This window comes from Podarcis gaigeae, assembly GCF_964106915.1.
Source record: "Podarcis gaigeae genome assembly, chromosome: 1".
Lineage (NCBI taxonomy): Eukaryota > Metazoa > Chordata > Lepidosauria > Squamata > Lacertidae > Podarcis > Podarcis gaigeae.
In genome coordinates this window covers 127,312,162-127,331,229 of record NC_139678.1, presented here as the reverse complement: position 1 = coordinate 127,331,229, position 19,068 = coordinate 127,312,162, and the positions used below count along the sequence as shown (strand labels likewise).

The 19,068-nt window shown below is 45.6% G+C and overlaps 1 protein-coding gene and 1 long non-coding RNA gene across 2 annotated transcripts in view; one reads left to right on the top strand and one right to left on the bottom strand.

Annotated features, from left to right (window-relative positions):
• KIAA2012 overlaps positions 1-8,000 on the bottom strand; it is a 91,886-nt gene extending 83,886 nt beyond the window's left edge. Inside the window, exons 1-2 of the mRNA XM_083754482.1 lie at positions 7,583-8,000; positions 2,613-2,879 (exon numbers count right to left, since the gene is read on the bottom strand). Of these exons, the coding sequence (XP_083610608.1) occupies positions 2,613-2,879; positions 7,583-7,687 (372 nt within the window). The 5' untranslated portion in view covers positions 7,688-8,000. The remainder of the gene's footprint in view (positions 1-2,612; positions 2,880-7,582) is intronic.
• Positions 1-19,068, top strand: part of LOC310833764 — a 334,495-nt gene that overhangs the window by 270,964 nt on the left and 44,463 nt on the right. The gene's annotated exons all lie outside the window — the stretch shown is intronic.

Below are 19,068 nucleotides of genomic sequence, written 5' to 3'. Positions count from 1 at the left end.
GGTCACAACTGGACCTAATGGTCAGGGGTCCCTTTACCTTTACTTTAAGCTACTGAAGGTAATGGGGCCCTTTATATGTCCAGTTGTCCTTTGTCAACAACAAATTGTCACAAATTGTGTTGAATATGCTATATGGTAATTTATATATTTACCATATATGCTATATGGTAATTTATGGACCTAATAGGGATCTAAAGCCATTTGCAAGTAACAAATAGGAGCCTACACAACACAAAACACTGTTGCTGTGTGTAGGTTTTATTTTATTTGTTTTTTATCTTATATTTTGGAAATGTACATCCAGTTGTTTTTTCCTTTAAATTTTTCTGGGGCCCCCAAGAGAGTGGGGCCCTAAGCTATAGCTGGTTTAGCTTATACGTAAATCCTGCACTGGGTTAACTCCACCTTCCTTTCCTGCCATCTCCGATAACAGCGTGATTTGCAAAAGCCTGCGAACATCCCCGCTGGATTCTAATTGTTCGTGGCAGTCGGCACACGATTCCATGAGTTTGGTCACAGCAGTACCCTTTCTCTCCTTTAATCTTTGATGGATGTCGTGCTTGGATACACTCATATGGCTCATAGCACAGGCAGTGATTCCTGGGGCGTCTTTTGTCTTCGTTCTTCAGGCATGGAGTCCTTATTGGGTCAGAGGATTCCCTTCCCAGCTATGTGAAACAGGGAATTCTGTTGGATGTAGAACATAATGGCCAGTGCTTTTTTATGGGGGTACTCAGGGGTACTCATACCCTAAACATTTTCTGAATCTATGTTTGGCCTCATTGAGGGGCAGTATTTCAATATGAGTAGGAAAATGAGAGTTACCCCTAAACATTTTTTTAAAGAAAAAAAAAAGCACTTATTATGGCTAGTTTAGGGACGCGGGTGGCACTGTGGGTAAAACCTCAGTGCCTAGGACTTGCTGATCGCATGGTCGGTGGTTCGAATCCCCACGGCGGGGTGAGCTCCCATCTTTCAGTCCCAGCTCCTGCCCACCTAGCAGTTCGAAAGCACCCCTAAGTGCAAGTAGATAAATAGGTACCGCTTTATAGCAGGAAGGTAAACGGCGTTTCCGTGTGCGGCGCTGGCTCGCCAGAGCAGCTTCGTCACACTGGCCACATGACTCGGAAGTGTCTCCGGACAGCGCTGGCCCCCGGCCTCTTAAGTGAGATGGGCGCACAACCCTAGAGTCGGACACGACTGGCCCGTATGGGCAGGGGTACCTTTACCTTTATGGCTAGTTTAATCTATCCATAGGCCAGATACTTCTAATATCAGCTTCCTTAAGTGCACAGAGTAATATTCCTCAATGGTTTGTGTTAAGTTGTGGGCAAACATATCATACGACACAGTGATTCTTCCAAAGCAGCTCTTTATTTGTAAGCTGGAACAGCACTAACTGAGGAGCTCAGTCTGCCTGCTTATATAGAGCTCCAGAACAATGTAACTGTTGCTATTTTCTAAAACTATCCAATCATTGAATGTCACTTTCGATCCTTCATTTGCATACAAACTATCCAATCACTGAACGTCACTTTTGATCCTTCATTTGCATAACTATCTACAGTATCCCCCTGCTGGCCCAGGGTGAGAACTTCAGTACATAACAGTTTGAATTCTCATTTAGAAGTCTTGTTGAAGGAACTCTATTTGTGTGAGTAAATCCACATTACAGGCTTGAGTTGGTTTAACGCTCTCTTCTCAGAATTGTTGCACTTTGCATGGGAATTGAGGACATCTCAAAGCACCTTACCAAATTACAATTCCCAGGATGGTTTTGGCAAAAGAATGGCAGTTAAATGGCTATGATATCACCACCTGGCAAATAGAAGGGGAAGAAATGGAGGCAGTGAGAGATTTTACTTTCTTGGGCTCCATGATCACTGCAGATGGTGACAGCAGCCACAAAATTAAAAGACACCTGCTTCTTGGGAGAAAAGCAATGACAAACCTAGACAGCATCTTAAAAAGCAGAGACATCACCTTGCCAACAAAGGTCCATATAGTTCAAGCTATGGTTTTCTCAGTAGTGATGTATGGAAGTGAGAGCTGGACCATAAAGAAAGCTGATCGCCGAAGAATTGATGCTTTTGAGTTATGGTGCTGGAGGAGACTCTTGAGAGTCCCATGGACTGCAAGAAGATCAAACTGATCCATTCTGAAGGAAATCAGCCCTGAGTGCTCACTGGAAGGACAGATCCTGAAGTTGAGGCTCCAAGACTTTGGCCACCTCATGAGAAGAGAAGACTCCCTGGAAAAGACCCTGATGTTGGGAAAGATGGAGGGCACAAGGAGAAGGGGATGACAGGACGAGATGGTTGGATAGTGTTCTCGAAGCTACCAGCATGAGTTTGACCAAACTGCGGGAGGCAGTGGAAGACAGGAGTGCCTGGAGTGCTCCGGTCCATGTGGTCACGAAGAGTCGGATACGACTAAACGACTAAACGACTAAACAACAACAACAACTATATATATATATATAGCATAGACGATATAGAAATGTCCACATATGTGATCTATTAGATGTGCATTTTCCCCCTGATTTATTTTTTTAATGTATAATTAGAAATAACCTACTAATTCCTGAATACAATTGGGCTGTGCTCTCTTACCTTTTTGCGTCCATATTCCAAGATGGCTCGCACCAGATCTTGGAGGGTGTGAAGCTCTATGTGTATTTTCTGGCTTCTGCTTCTAAGTCTTCGGCGTGTCTTCCTTATCCCTTTCAGCTTCCTTGATGGTTTGGCTAAATCTTCTGAATAGAGAAGTAACGCGCCTGTTCTCGTGCTGTAGGTTTTAGGAAGACACAGTCCACAGTCTCCCTCCAGGTCATGATGGTCATGGAAACTGGTTTCAAGGCACTGCCAGTTCAAATAATCCTAACATGTAAAAAATAAATAAATGCATTATTAATTTATATATCGCTTAACGGCAAAACAGGCCTCTAAGCGCTTTTACAAAGCGTAAAGTGTGTTCTCCCTAACAGAGAGCACGTGTTGCGGTGGGGGCCTACAGCCCACCCTACTGTTGCTGGGTGGACGTTTGAGACCCAGGAAGGGATTGGGAAAATTGGGTCTCTGGGGAGATTTCCTTGTTGCTAATTTGGAGGAGGGGTCAGAGGGTTAAATACTGGACGCCCAGCCTTGGGCATCCTCTTGGCTGTTTGCATCAGATCACCCTCCCTGAATTGGGGGGTTTGTTTGCTTTGACCTTGCTATGCCTGTCATGGGGTCGTCTGCTTTGAGACAGGGGCCTGGTAGGAATTTGTCCATTTGGCTGATTGGCTGGTGCCATTTGGTTTTTGCCTACTGCGTAGCAAATCGTCACAACTTGTAAGGTTGGCGGTTAGGCATTGGTTCAAATTGGTTGGTGGAGGGGTAAGTGCCTACCCCTCCAATGGTGGTGCGGAAAGGGAATTCCGTTAAAGGAATCCAGGGGCTTGCCATTCTTTTTGCCCTTGTCCCTGGCATCGGACTTGGGCCCCAGGAGCATGAGGCTGAGAAGTGAGGGACTGAGGCCCAGCTTCATTTTCTCCCTAAAATTGTTTCCCCGACTGGCTTCCGCTGGAATCCGGAAGTCAGTTCTGTCCCTGGGGCAAGGACAGATAGTCGGAACCAATGCCTAAGCAATCACTCAAATGTGTGTATTCAAATAAAGTTGTGGCCAAAATCATGCCAGAAACCTTAAAACAAAATTGATGTGTGATGTGTGAGTTATTGGGGTGGCCGGGGACCTTGACACACAAAAACCAGTTACACAAACATTTAAACGTAAGCACCCATAATTAAAATAAAGGCAACCCCTGATCTGTGCGGAGGTTGCGTTCCGGGTCATTGTGCACTATCACAAGCAATTGAAACACCCCCTTCTGTCCCACCCCTGCCCTTTTAGCAACGTCTTTTATGACAATTCTGGTTTCAGCGCTGCATACATGTGCACAATTGTGCACATATTGATTGCGCCTATAATGGCGGTTGCCTGTACACAATAGAATAATCTCATCAAAACGTTAAAATATAAATATGGGCATTAAGAAGGGAAACTCCACAAGGTTTCCTACTTCTGCACGTGCAGCTGGCATGCTCACTGCTCACTGCTCACTTTTCATCCACTACAGCAGTGTTTTTCAACCTTTTTTGGGCAAAGGCACACTTGTTTCATGAAAAAAATCACGAGGCACACCACCATTAGAAAATGTTAAAAAAATTAATTCTGTGCCTATATTGACTATATATAAAGTAATTCTCTTGAATAGGAATCAAATAAACACAAAGAAAGTATTTTATAATTACTTTATTATGAAATTGTAAGTAAACAGAAATATGGAAAATTATAAATACTTTATTTTTAAATCTTTCGAATTTTCCAATTTTCTCCACGGCACACCAGGCAACATCTCGCAGCACACTAGTGTGCCGTGGAACAGTGGTTGAAAAACACTGCACTACAGTACCCCTGCTTCTTTTTGAAGCCTAGTAAACAGGGCATTAAGGACGCTGGTGGCGCTGTGGTCTAAACCACAGAGCCTAGGGCTTGCCGATCAGAAGGTCGGCGGTTCGAATCCCCATGATGGGGTGAGCTCCCATTGCTCGGTCCCTGCTCCTGCCCACCTAGCAGTTCAAAAGCATGTCAAAGTGCAAGTAGATAAATAGGTACCGCTCCAGCGGGAAGGTAAACGGCATTTCCGTGCGCTGCTCTGGTTCGCCAGAAGCGGCTTAGTCATGCTGGCCACATGACCCAAAAGCTGTATGCCGGCTCCCTCGGCCAATAAAGCAAGGTGAGCGCCGCAACCCCAGAGTCGGCCAGGACTGGACCTAACGGTCAGGGGTCCCTTTACCTTTACTTTTACACATCACAGTCCACTGGTATCCTGTAGCTTGAGAAATAATGTCCTCCTATTTGATGTGCTTACCCTCTTACAATAGCCATGGTGTCACTGAGGCCCCTTTGCGTTATGTTTTTTCTGGTTCTTCTCAAACTAAACCAATTCTGTTTCATTAATACAGTAGCTGTTGTGGAATTATGTGGGTGACGTTGTGGAGAAAGTGTATAATGTGCTCCTTGAGCTGGACTTCTTTTAAACTTTCTACAGCTCAGTGCATGTCATCTTGCTTCTAAATACAGTCGTACCTTGGAAGTCAAACGGAATCCGTTCCAGAAGTCCGTGGACTTCCAAAATGTTCGAAAATCTAATCGTGGCTTCTGATTGCGGCCAGTCAGAAGCAGCAGAAGCCCTGTCGGATGTTCGGATTCTGAAAGAACGTTCACTTTTAAGTTGTGGGTGAACATATCAGACGACACAGCAATTCTTCAAACAGCTCTTGTTTATTCACAGGTCAGAACAGAACTGAACTGAAGGGTTCAGCCAGCCTGCTTATATAGAGCTCCAGTACAACGTAACTGTAACAACTTTCTGTAACTATCCAATCACTGAACGTCACTTTCGATCCCTTATTTGCATATGTGGACCTGAGCTATCTACAGTATCCCCCTGCTGGCCCAGGGTGAGAACTTCAGTACATAACATTCACAAACTGGAACAATCACTTCTGGGTTTGCGGCATTCGGGAGCCAAAACGTCCGAGTTCCAGGATGTTCAGGATCCAAGGTACGACTGTATTTGAGATGAGGAGGGAACAGCAGCAACCTTGTTCCCCGTTACGAAACACCATAAAATACTGGTACCTTTCCCAACCCTCCTTATTACATTATGAGGGCTTTACAGGGCAGCATGATTGATCTCGTGTGAAGCATAAACACGGTACGCAAATCAGAGAAGCCTCCAGAACATACTTCAGAAAAAAGGACTTGCAACATTTGTCACAAGTGAATCCATCAATTTTTGCACACAGAGACTTGAGTGCAAAAAGAAAAGGTATTCCACACCAGCTCTGCGAAACGATTCCACAACACAAAATGGTTTCCCCGGTCTTTGTATTCTTACAGCTTCCCCCCTAGAAAAAAGGTTTCTCCAATAATCTTATTACGGGACCCTGTGTCACAATGTCGGCAGCTGCTGCCCGATAATAATAATAAAAAAAGACCTGCATGGTTAAAGAGAATTGATCTCTGTTATGTTCCTGAATATTTTTAGACGGAGATGGTTCACCATGCAAACTATCTGAATAAGGTGCAATGTATTTGAGGAGTCTGAAATGAAAACATTCATACCATAAATCTATTCAGGTACTCGCATGAATGCTACATGTGACTGGCAGCTAGCCTTACAACCACTTAACTACATGAAGGGATTGGGAAGGTTCTGACTTCTAGCAATTAAGCTGCTCTGTCACACACACACACACACACACACTGAATTTATCATTGGAAGTGGATTCATGTGATGGGCTCAGCATCCTCTGGGAGCAGCTGGAAGTCAGTGAAGGCGAGGCCTTTCCTGTGGCTTCCTCATGATGAAGCCGTCATGAGATCAAGGCCTCAGAAACATTGGTTATACTGTATTTCAGCCTCGACAGGGGACTACTGTAATCCTCCAGCGTCAACAGACATGGACTGTAGAGAAAGTCTTGGGGCGGAACCATGTGATGAGTTGCCACTAAAGTAGGCTTGCGAAAATAACAAAGAAGGCAGTCTCTCTCTGAAGAGCTGCCTGGTCCAAGTCCAATTTAAAGATAAAAAGGGGCCTTGAAGTTGCCCACCAACAGTTAGCACCCAGACAGCAAGCTAAGCGGCCACAGCGACGAGATGTATTGTATTTCTATTTGAAGCAGAGTAATTATCTTTATGCTCACTGGAAGGACAGATCCTGAAGCTGAGGCTCCAATACTTTGGGCACCTCATGAGAAGAGAAGACTCCCTGGAAAAGACCCTGGTGTTGGGAAAGATGGAGGGCACAAGGAGAAGGGGACGGCAGAGGATGAGGTGGTTGGACAGTGTTCTCGAAGCTACCAGCATGAGTTTGACCAAACTGTGGGAGGCAGTGGAAGACAGGAGTGCCTGGCGTGCTCTGGTCCATGGGGTCATGAAGAGTCGGACACGACTAAACGACTAAACAACAACAACAATTATCTTTACATTTGCATCTGCATATATATATATATATATATATATACACACACATATATATGGACGCGGGTGGTGCTGGGGGGTTAAACCACAGAGCCTAGGACTTGCCAATCAGAAGGTCGGTGGTCCGAATCCCCGCAATGGGGTGAGCTCCCGTTGCTTGGTCCCTGCTCCTGCCCACCTAGAAGTTCGAAAGCACGTCAAAGTGCAAGTAGATAAATAGGTACCACTCCAGTGGGAAGGTAAATGGTGTTTCGGTGCGCTGCTCTGCTTCGCCAGACCCGGCTCCCTTGGCCAATAAAGCGAGATGAGCGCCGCAACCCCAGAGTCAGCCACGACTGGACCTAATGGTCACGGGCCCCTTTACCTTTTTATTTACCTTTACCTTTACCTTTTTACCCTTTACCTGCAACAAATTGTGTACATGTGGGGGAGGATTCATAGGCAAAACATCTATTTTAACACTGGTTAAGGAGGGCAGATAGAAAATAACTGCGCCGTGATTTCAGCATTAACAGCTAAGTGTCTACATCGCAACCTGGGGACAAGGACTCACCTCTGGATTGAAATACACCTCCAGCTTCTCCTCTTTCTTTCGGACCACTTGCCCAGTGCCACGACTTAATATGGACAGGTGCGACATTTTAGAACGAGTGCGCATGTGTACGACTTCAGCAGCTTTTCCCTTTGCTCCTATCCATTTTAGGAGATCCTCCTCTAACCAGAACGCTAGGCAACACTGTTTAGGCTTGGTTCATTTTAATGGCATGCATTATTCCGTAAACTTGATCTGCATCCAGGTACGGAAAACATCCACAGAAAATCCCACTTGAATCTGAGCCTTCTTGTCGTTTTCACTTTTCTGGGTGTGACTTTTTCGACTGCCTGTCCTGTGGCCGTTTCTTCCGTTCTGGTTGGTCCGAGGATTTGTGAAATGCCACCATGATCCCGATTGCGCTCTGAGGTTGTTTCTGTGTTGCTATGGCAGCAAAAGGAAATTAAGTTGTTGAAAGCAGCAAGAGGGAAGGTCGGGGAAGGGAGAGAAAGAAAGCCAGAGAGCAGATTTCGAAAGGATCAGACTCAGATTTCGAGGGTGGGTTTCCCTGCAAATGTCCCCTCAACTGTGAGAGTAACATTATCCTTCACAGAACTTCTTTCATTGTCTCCCTGCCTCCCCCCTAAGTTTTAAAATTGCAGTGTTTTTCCCTATTAAGAAGAAAATGGAGCAGTCTACTGCATGATCTGTAGCTGATAATCATTTGGAGAAGGGGTTCATTCTGCATCTGAAGATCTGTCACTCAGGTTAAGTACTTAATTCGTTCCGGAGTTCCGTTCTTAACCTGAAACTGTTCTTGACCCAGAAGCACCACTTTAGCTAATGGGGCCTCCTGCTGCTGCCGTGCCACTGGAGCCCGATTTCTGTTCTCATCCTGAAGCAAAGTTCTTAACCTGAAGCACTATTTCTGGGTTAGCGGAGTCTGTAACCTGAAGCGTCTGTAATCTGAAGCGTATGTAACCCGAGGTACCACTGTACTTCTAGTCCACTTCCTAGTGCATTTTTTTAAAGTTGTGCAAAATGTGTTGCCTCGGGTTTGTTTGTGATTCATCTGAACTGAAATCTCTTGATATTCCTGTTTGTTGTCCTGATATTAAAAGTTCCTCCATTCCACCTTGATCGTTGGAGCCTTTGCAATACTCCTCGACCAGCATTTGTCACTGGTAGTACCTCTAGTGGGGGAGACACACCTCACGCTTCTTCTGGGATAGTTTGCCCATCCTGCACTCAGCTCTCACCTGCGGCTCCTAGAAGCTGTGCGCATGCGAGAGCGGCCATAGCCCAGGTGCAGCTTCAACTGGCTGGCTAAACCAGGTGAGGGTAGCTGATGGAACGTCTCCACCCCCATCGTTCTACCCAGACACTGAGGTCCAGCTCCAAGGGCCTTCTGGCGGTTCCCTCACTGCGAGAAGCCAAGTTACAGGGAATCAGGCAGAGGGCCTTCTTGGTAGTGGCGCCCTCCCTGTGGAACGCCCTCCCACCAGATGTCAAAGAGAACAACAACTACCAGACTTTTAGAAGATATCTGAAGGCAGTCCTGTTTAGGGAAGCTTTTAATGTTTGATGTATTACAGTATTTTAATTATTATTTTTTTGGAAGCCACCCAGAGTGGCTGGGGAAGCCCAGCCAGATGGGCGGGGTATAAATAATAAATTGAAATTGAAATCGATGGGTCTCAACCCATTGGTGCGTTAGGGCCTTCCCCTGCATGTGAAGACAAGGCTCTGGCAGATGTGACCAAGAGTGGTTCCTATGGTCCAGAAGGAGGTTTCTGCATGAGCTATAGAGGGAAATGAGGGCCAGATGGGCTTGTCAACCTGGGAAGGGAACTCATCTAGATGGAAAGCTCTGATCCTAAACCTCGGCTTCCTTGAGGGGCATCTTCAGGAGAAGAAAATCCTAAGGAGTAAACTCTACACCAACCCAGAGTGAAAAGCAGCCTGTACGCCTCCTTCCGGCAACTCCCGCAGGCAAGCTGGTGCCAAACATATTGCTCTGTTTTCCTTTGAACCACATCAGTGAAGCCAAGAATCTGGTTGTCTGGGATGGTACTTAACCCCTGTAAAATCAGCAAAGATTTATCACAATAGTGATAATCTATGCTGGAAATGTAAAGAAAAAGAAGGTACCTTTTTTCATATGTGGTGGACCTGCCCCAAGGTGAAAGACTTCTGGGAGAAGATTTATAATGAACTGAAAAAAATGTTGAAATATACATTTACTAAGAAACCAGAGGCCTTTCTTCTTGGAATAACAGGTTTGGAATTGCCCAAGAAAGATGTTAAATTATTTTTGTATGCCACAACTGCAGCAAGAATTTTGTTAGCTAAGAACTGGAAAACACAAGAAGTCCCAACAGTGGGGGAATAGCAGATGAAGATGATGGATTTTTCAGAGCTGGCCGACCTGGCTGGAAGAGTCCGCGACCAGAAGGAGGAGGAGTACCAGGAAGAATGGATGAAATTTAAAGATTATTTAGCTAAATATGTTAAGATAACTTAATTGGAAAGCTTGCAAATAATAGGCTTAGGATTTAGATATGTAAGGATAGGATTTAAGATGTTTAAAGCTAAATTAGAATCAATGAAATATGTTAAGTGATCAAGTTAATTTTTTGAGAAAATCGATTTTGGAAAACTGTTAAAATGATATGTAATGAAATTCAACCAAGGGGATTTGAGGAAGTCACTTAATAATGTTACTAAGATTCAGACAGGATGTATGTATGTTTGTTTGTTTGTCTGTTTGTTTTAAATTTTTGGAAAATCAATAAAAAAAATTGAAAAAGAAAGAAAGAATCTGGTTGTCTGGGCAGCTCAGGACCTCCATACACACTGCCCAGACTTGTGCCCCAGGGAGGTCCCTCTGGTGCAGCTACTGCAGCAATTTGACTTCACCTCTGGAGGCACATTGTTTCTCGAGACATATGTATACCAACAGGGAGCATGTGGCGCTGTGGTCTAAACCACCGAGCCTCTTGGGCTTGCCGATCGGAAGGTCGGCGGTTCGAATCCCTGCGACAGGGTGAGCTCCCGTTGCTCTGTCCCAGCTCCTGCCAACCTAGCAGTTCGAAAGCATGTCAAAGTGCAAGTAGATAAATAGGTACCACTCCAGCGGGAAGGTAAACAGCATTTCTGTGCACTCTGGTTTCCATCATGGTGTCCCATTGCACCAGAAGTGGTTTAGTTATGCTGGCCACATGACCCGGAAAGCTGTCTGCGGACAAAGGCCTGTTCCCTCAGCCTGAAACAAGATGAGTGCCGCAAGCCCATAGTCTCCTTTGACTGGACTTAACCACCCAGAGGTCTTTTACCTTTTTACCTTATACCAACAGACTAACTTCCAACAAACTAACTTTCATTTGTGGACCAAAAACAGGTTGGGAGCAACTGCAGGGGAAAATCAGTAGCTGGGGGCGGGGGGAGTGTTAAGTTGAAGCTGTGCAAATGAGCAATATACAAATTTATATGTTGGCTTATTAAGCTAAAATCACCCCAATGAGGTATTTATTTTAATTTGCAGAGTCAGCCAGGGCACATGTAGAGATTGTGATGTAATCACCTGAGCTGGATCACAGGACCAAGCTGCTGGGTTTCCCATCATGCAAAGGATACTACAGTGGTACCTCAGGTTACATACGCTTCAGGTTACATACGCTTCATGTTACAGACTCCGTTAACCCAGAAATATTGCTTCAGGTTAAGAACTTTGCTTCAGGATGAGAACAGAAATTGTGCTCCGGCGGCGTGGCAGCAGCAGGAGGCCCTATTAAGCTAAAGTGGTGCTTCAGGTTAAGAACAGTTTCAGGTTAAGTACGGACCTCCGGAACGAATTAAGTACTTAACCCGAGGTACCACTGTAACAGCTGAGAGTGTGACTAAGGATTTGGAACTCAGTGGGACCTCAGAATATAACTAAAATAAACTGCACACATTAGCAAAAAGTAAAATAAAAAAATGTTGTTTTCAGTTTATACCGTTTGTATGTCTCTATTATTCTTTTTCTTCCCCCCCCCAGAAGAAACTGTGTTGAAAATCCTCATTTTAGGACAGGATTAGATCCTTTCCTCCTGGGTTTTCTGGGTTGTCCTGAGAATTCAATTCGAACAGGCAGGGGGAGCGAGCATCACCTCGCTTGGGGGGGGGCGAGGCGTGTTCTGCTTATACTATACGGGTGTATTCGCTGCAGAAACCGGTAGAGTCTGTCAAGTGCTCTTGAGCATCAATCTTCTGAAAGTGCCCCCCTGCTGACATGTACAAAGTTATACAGCAGGCTACTTTCAGCTAGATTTTGGTAGAGTGCCTTTCACGCAACATGTCCTCGGAGTGCTTTTCAAAACACAAACAGCAATAGAAAATGTACAAAACAAATAAGCGTTCAAACAGGCGATCCGATTTCCCAAGCAGACCGAAAGAAGCTTTTCAAAGCCAGGCATTAGGAAAGGATTAGAACTCCCAAGTTTGATGCACTCAAAATGGGGCGGGGGAAGGATATGGAGCTTATGTTTACTTGTAGGCAAAGGCTGGAGAGTCACAAAGTGGTCCTAGATCAGCATAATATGGCCTTATTGTTGTTTAGTCGTTTAGTTGTGTCCGACTCTTCGGGACCCCATGGACCAGAGCACGCCAGGCACTCCTGTCTTCCACGGCCTCCCACAGTTTGGTCAAACTCATGCTGGTAGCTTCGAGAACACTGTCCAACCATCTCGTCCTCTGTCGTCCCTTCTCCTTGTGCCCTCAATCTTTCCTCACTTTTCCAGGGAGTCTTCTCTTCTCATGAGGGGGCCAAAGTATTGGAGCCTCAGCTTCAGGATGTGTCCTTCCAGTGAGCACTCAGGGCTGATTTCCTTCAGAATGGAGAGGTTTGATCTTCTTGCAGTCCATGGGACTCTCAAGAGTCTCCTCCAGCACCATAATTCAAAAGCATCAATTCTTCGGTGATCAGCCTTCTTTATGGTCTAGCTCGCATTTCCATACATCACTACTGGGAAAACCATAGCTTTTACTCTACAGACCTTTGTTGGCAAGGTGATGTCTCTACTTTTTAAGATGCTGTCTAGGTTTGTCATTGCTTTTCTCCCAAGAAGCAGGCGTCTTTTAATTTCGTGGCTGCTGTCACCATCTGCGGTGATCATGGAGCCCAAGAAAGTAAAATCTCCCACTGCCTCCATTTCTTCCCCTTCTCTTTGCCAGGAGGTGATGGGACCACTGGCCATGATCATTATTAATCCTTTCCTGGCTTTTTGCTAAAAGAGGCTCACCTAATACATTTTTTTAAAAAATTGCATTTCAACTGACAGCGTATTCGGCAGTTAGGGTGTTCGCTTTGGCAGAGGCTGCAAAATTACCTTGGGCATGTCTGTCACCGTGCGCTACTTATATAAATAGCAAAGGTCATAAAGTCCACGCAGCCTCAAAATAAATATTGCAGATGCACCGCCACATTCCACCTCTGAACTCTCACACTTGGCACCTGAAGACACCGCTGTGTAAATTGCTTCTCTTTCAACAGTTCTATTCTTTCAAGTGAATATTAGCTCCGGTGAAAGTTGCTGAGTTGATATCCTTGGAGATGATGGCTCCGGCTCTGTACACAAATTAGTTTTAGCAAAATGCATGCGCAGCGCAGCACTACCAGCCGAAATGTCTGAACCGCATTTATCAAGTTGCGAGGGGCAGGGAGGGAGGGAGGAAAGAGAGTCGCTTTGCTCGCGTCAAAGGACTTCTTCTGAGGCTGTCAGTGTGGAAGCCAATTAGCGCCAGTTATGGCAGTGTGTTGTTTTCGTGCAAAATAAATAAATAAGTTGTGGGCATAGGACGTATTCTATTTCATTCCCACTTGCCGGGTTAAGCAGGTATCAGGCAGGGCTGCTGAGATTTTAAACAACTGTAAGTTGCGCCATTCCCAGTAGTGATGTATGGAAGTGAGAGCTGGACCATAAAGAAGGCTGATCGCCGAAGAATCGATGCTTTTGAATTCTGGTGCTGGAGGAGACTCTTGAGAATCCCATGGACTGCAAGGAGATCAAACTTATCCATTCTGAAGGAAATTAGCCCTGAGTGCTCATTGGAAGGACAGATCCTGAAGCTGAGGCTCCAATACTTTGGCCACCTCATGAGAAGAGAAGACTCCTTGGAAAAGACCCTGATGTTGGGAAAGATGGAGGGCACAAGGAGAAGGGGACAACAGAGGACGAGATGGTTGGACAGTGCTCTCAAAGCTACCAACATGAGTTTGACCAAACTGCGGGAGGCCGTGGAAGACAGGAGTGCCTGGCGTGCTCTGGTCCAGGGGGTCACAAAGAGTCGGACACGACTAAACGACTAAACAACAGCAACAACAAAAAGTTGTGCCAACTAGTGAGATACAGTAACTGACAAAGGCTCTTCCTCAATCCCAACCACGTCATCCGACGCTAGAACTGGTAAAAGGAAGGAAGGGCCTTCATGGTGGTAGAAGCCAGACTCTGGAATTCTCTCCCCTGGGCAATGCAAGACAAAAGATGTGGCCTAGATTAGAACCAAATTTTCATAAATATCTTATGAACTGAAAGCTGACTGAAGACATTTGGGTTCCAAAGAACGTTTGCAAACTTGAACACTGACTTCTGGGTTTGCGGCATTCGAGAGCCAAAACGTTTGAGTTGCAAGGCTTTCGACTTCCAAGGTATGACTGTATTTAGCTGTTATCTTCCTTCCTTTTGTGAACTGTACTGGGTGACCTCCAAGCTCTCATCTGACGAAAAAATCAGAATTACATTAGGTGAGAATGGAATAAGGATGGAAAAACATTCTGAACAGCTATATAAATGATGAACAATAATACTTTTTGTGCATAATTTCATAGATGGTAGATAAAATATTGCTGCTGTGTGGCTAAATATGATCATGTTTTAAGTGTGCATCCTCAGAGGCAAATTACTCCTTATTGAGCAGGCCTATTTATAATTTGTGGCTTCATCCATGTTATACAGAGACTACAGAAACTTATGAAGAATATATTGGGGAAAAGGATTCCACAAGAGGCAATAAAGCTCTGTTCCCGCCCTTAAAAAAAGTTAATTACATCAATTATGAATACGATAATGCTCCTTTTAAGCATTTTGAATACTAAATCAGTACCATGTGTACATACGTTTAGAAAAGTGCTGTCAGGGGCGGGGTGGGAAAGTCAATTTACAAGTTGTTAATGGTAAAGATATATTTCCAGGTTACATGAAAGACTGCTCCCCCCTGCACAGACCTGCAAGATCACTTAGATCATCTGGGGAAATTTTGTTCAGGGCACCGCACCCTACAGAATAAAAGGTAAAGGGACCCCTGACCATTAGGTCCAGTCGCGGACAACTCTGGGGTTGCGGCGCTCATTTTGCTTTATTGGCCGAGGGAGCCGGCATACAGCTTCTGGGTCATGTGGCCATGGTGAACCAGAGCAGCGCACGGAAATGCAGTTTACCTTCCCATTGGAGTGGTACCTATTTATCTACTTGCACTTCATGCTTTCGAACTGCTAGGTTGGCAGGAGCAGGGACCGAGCAACGGGAGCTCACTCCGTCACTGGGATTCGAACCGCCGACCTTCTGATCAGCAAGTCCTAGGCTCTGTGGTTTAACCCACAGCACCAACCACGTCCCTCAACCCTACAGAATACCATACAGCAATGACCTGAAAACTAGGCATTTTTTCCTGTTACCCCTGGACTTGTGGAATGTCTGTCCTTCTGCATCAACCATCAGTTGCCAAGATGTCTTTTTGCCCAGGCTTTCCCTAACCCTTAAGATTGGACCCTGTTTCATGTGACTGAGTCCCTTGGATGTTGTTGTTGTTTGGGGGTTAGTTTTCTTTGCCTTTGCATGGTTTTTATACCGCTGTGTTGTTGGTTTTAGGTTGCATGTTTGTTTTAATGGCATAATGGTTTGTTTTTTTTACACACACACTGCTGAGAAATTTCAAAAAAATATTAAGTTGTTTATAAATGCTTTCTTTTCCCCCCCAAATAATTTTTATTCACTTTTCCATCCATAACAAAACAAAATAAAGCAATAAAAGAACATACAACACGTATAATTTCAGACTCTTAGTTTCATGTTCCTTACTCTCCCGACTTCCTCATACCTCCCCTTTCTGCATTCTCATGTCAAGTTAATTAATTAACAAATCCCTCCCTTATTTTCAAATTAATTGTAAAAACATTCAATTTCTTTTACTTAACCATTATCGCTATTAACCCCTATCTTTTCTCATTCCGCATCAATCTAACATTCACTAATTTTTGAATACTTCTTTAAATAGTCTTTAAATTTTTTCCAATCTTCTTCCGCCGTTGCTCTTCCCTGGTCTCGGATTCTGCTCGTCATCTCTGCCAAGCCCATGTAGTCCATCACTTTCACCTGCCACTCTTCCACGGTGGGTAAATCTTGTGTCTTCCAGTACTTTGCTATAAGAATTCTTGCTGCTGTTGTAGCATACATAAAGAATGTTCTATCCTTCTTTGACACCAATTGGCCGACCATGCCCAGGAGAAAGGCCTCTGGTTTCTTAGTGAATGTGTACCTAAGTACCTTTTTCAGTTCATTATAGATCAGTTCCCAGAAAGCCTTAATCTTTGGGCACGCCCACCAAAGGTGAAAGAATGTTCCTTCCTTTTCTTTACACTTCCAACATTTATTCTCGGGCGAGTGATAGATTTTCGCAAGCTTGACTGGGGTCATGTACCACCTGTAAATCATTTTCATAATATTTTCTCTCAAGGCACTACATGCCGTAAATTTAATCCCGGTGGTCCATAACTTTTCCCAGTCAGCAAACATTATGTCATGACCAATATCCTGCGCCCATTTAATCATTGCAGATTTAACCGTTTCATCTTGTGTATTCCATTTCAACAGCAAGTTGTACATTTTTGATAAGTTCTTAGTACTAGAACATAGAGCAACACAATCCTGTCTACTCAGAAGTTTAGAATACCGTTGAATTCCCACTGCTTTCAGGTAAGAAGGTGTTATGTACTGAGTTGAATAGGATCCAATGCAGCAGTCTGATTGGTCCTAGAACAATGCAGCAGTATGATTGGTCTGCAGGAGCCACCCAATCCAGCTCCAGGTGGAAGTGAATCCACAACCTAATTGGCCTACAGGAGAATTCCAGAATTAGCCAATCACATGCAGCCCATTGTGTAAATAATGTATATGAAGCAGATACTTTGGGGAAACTTCCATTCCTCCTCACCACTATGAGCTGAATAAAGAGCATGAAATCCACTCTCGACTCTTGAGTATATTTCAGAGGGCATCCATTAATTTGCTTGTGGCTGCACGAAAGGCTTTCACTCTGTTAACCCAGCTAAGGTTCAGGTGTCTCTTCATAAGTGAAGTGTGCTGATCCCAGGGGCTAACCGAGAGGTGAGGTCCGAGTCCAGTCCGAGGTCGAGGGTGCGGTATGGAGGCCGTCTGTCAAAGCTGTAGCTGGGTCCAAGGCGGGGAGTCGGGTGGGGTCAGGAACTCTGGCAGAAGAGCAGGACAGGGTGCAGGCAGGAACAGGCTAGCAACAACATTGCTCCCGCAACCTGGGACTGGCTGGCTTTTATCTGCCCAGAGGCATAGGGTGGCCCCGATCCTCTGGTGACTCGCCTCTCCTGGCCTGGAAGTGAGCACTCCTCCTGTGGGAACTTAGTTCCCTCCGCCTCTCTGCCCTGAGCCTCTGCAGCTCAGGAGAGGCTGGAGAGTTACCGGACCCAGAGGCAACCTCAGCTTCCCCTGACGGGGCTGAGAGTGGAGCACCTGCAGGCAATGGGTCCTCCATCACCTCAGGACCCAGAGCAGACTCAGCTGGTGCCTGCACCTGAGGATCCAGCACAGGTGAGGACCCTTCAGGCTCAAGCCCCAGCCCCGGCTCAGCTGGTTGTGGAGGTGGGGAATCCTGTGCAGGCTGGGATTCCTCAGGTTCAGCCTCTGAGTCTGAATCCCAGGCCATCACACCAAGCTAGTTTGTGACATCCATCCATCATTAGATTAGTGTGTGTGGACGTTATTGGTATAGATATTCATAATATTCATATAGATATTAAAAAGCATGGGGGAGAGGATGGATCCCCGAGGCACCACACAAATGAGCTGTCAAGTTGAAAGGCTATATTCAGGCATAATATTTGTAACATTTAACTTTAAAGATGTACCCCCCCCCAGCCATAATTTCTGTAACAAAGCTGTTTATTGCGACCTGGTGGCCGTGGGTTCACTTAAGATTTGCCTTTCACTGCTCGTGTGTGTGTGTGTGTGTGTTCATCTGAACGCCCCCCATGGTTGGAAGAGCCATCCGCTTTCCAAACCGGCCCTTCCCTCCCTTCTCAGCCCAAAAGCCGGCCCCTGGGCTCCCTTCCTCCCATGGCGTGGCCTATTCTGGGGCCGCGTGTCCATAGCATCTGGTTCCCTGGCAACAGCTTCCAGGGGCTCATTCAGGGCCTTTTCTCTTCTTCACAAGGCCCCCGCGGCGACACCCCACCGCCGCCCCTAATCGCCATCTTTACGGCGTGTTTCAGATGCAGCTGGCAGGGAAAATAAACACCGGCGAGCTGAGAGGCTCCTGTTGTTTAAGGGAAATTCCCTTATTCCGAATAGGATTCCTCACAAGGAAAAGGAAAAGTTGACAGCTATAATTGGGGTGTGTGTGTGGTGAAACGCTGCTGTTTCGCTTACTGGGGGGGGGGGAGAGGCTCCCCCTCAAAAATGATCTTTTGAGAGGGGTTTACACACACCCCAAAATCCATAAGCCTTTTGTGTTTCCCTGAATAGCAATTTCCTGTTTCTGGCGGGGTGGTGAAGTAGGCCTTGCTCGCCTGGACCACGCAGGGGGCGTGTGAGGTGTGTGTGGGGGGGTCCTGCAATGAAACCCATATTGCCCAAGGCTTGTTTTTCCACCCCCACCCCCACAAGGGAAAAGGAGCCGGGAAGACAGAGGAGGAGGAGGAAGGGGGGGAAATCTCCCCAACCTACAAGAACAAAAGGAGCAAAAGGTTGCTGCTAAAACCTCTTCAAGGGCTTTCTTAACAAAAGGGGGCACATTGCTGGGCTGCAAAGGTTGCAAAGCGGTTGAGGAGAAAGAAGGGGGGGACCAGGGGTGCATATCATCCGACATTTCTCCAGTGAAAATAGGGACGGATGTCCTATTCCATACCCGCCAACATCTCTCCAGTGAAAATAGGGACATCCTATTCCATACCCTCCAACATTTCTCCAGTGAAAATAGGGATGTCCTATTCCATACCCCCAACATTTCTCCAGTGAAAATAGGGACGTCCTATTCCATACCCTCCAACATTTCTCCAGTGAAAATAGGGATGTCCTATTCCATACCCCCAACATTTCTCCAGTGAAAATAGGGACGTCCTATTCCATACCCTCCAACATTTCTCCAGTGAAAATAGGGATGTCCTATTCCATACCCCCAATATTTCTCCAGTGAAAATAGGGACGTCCTATTCCATACCT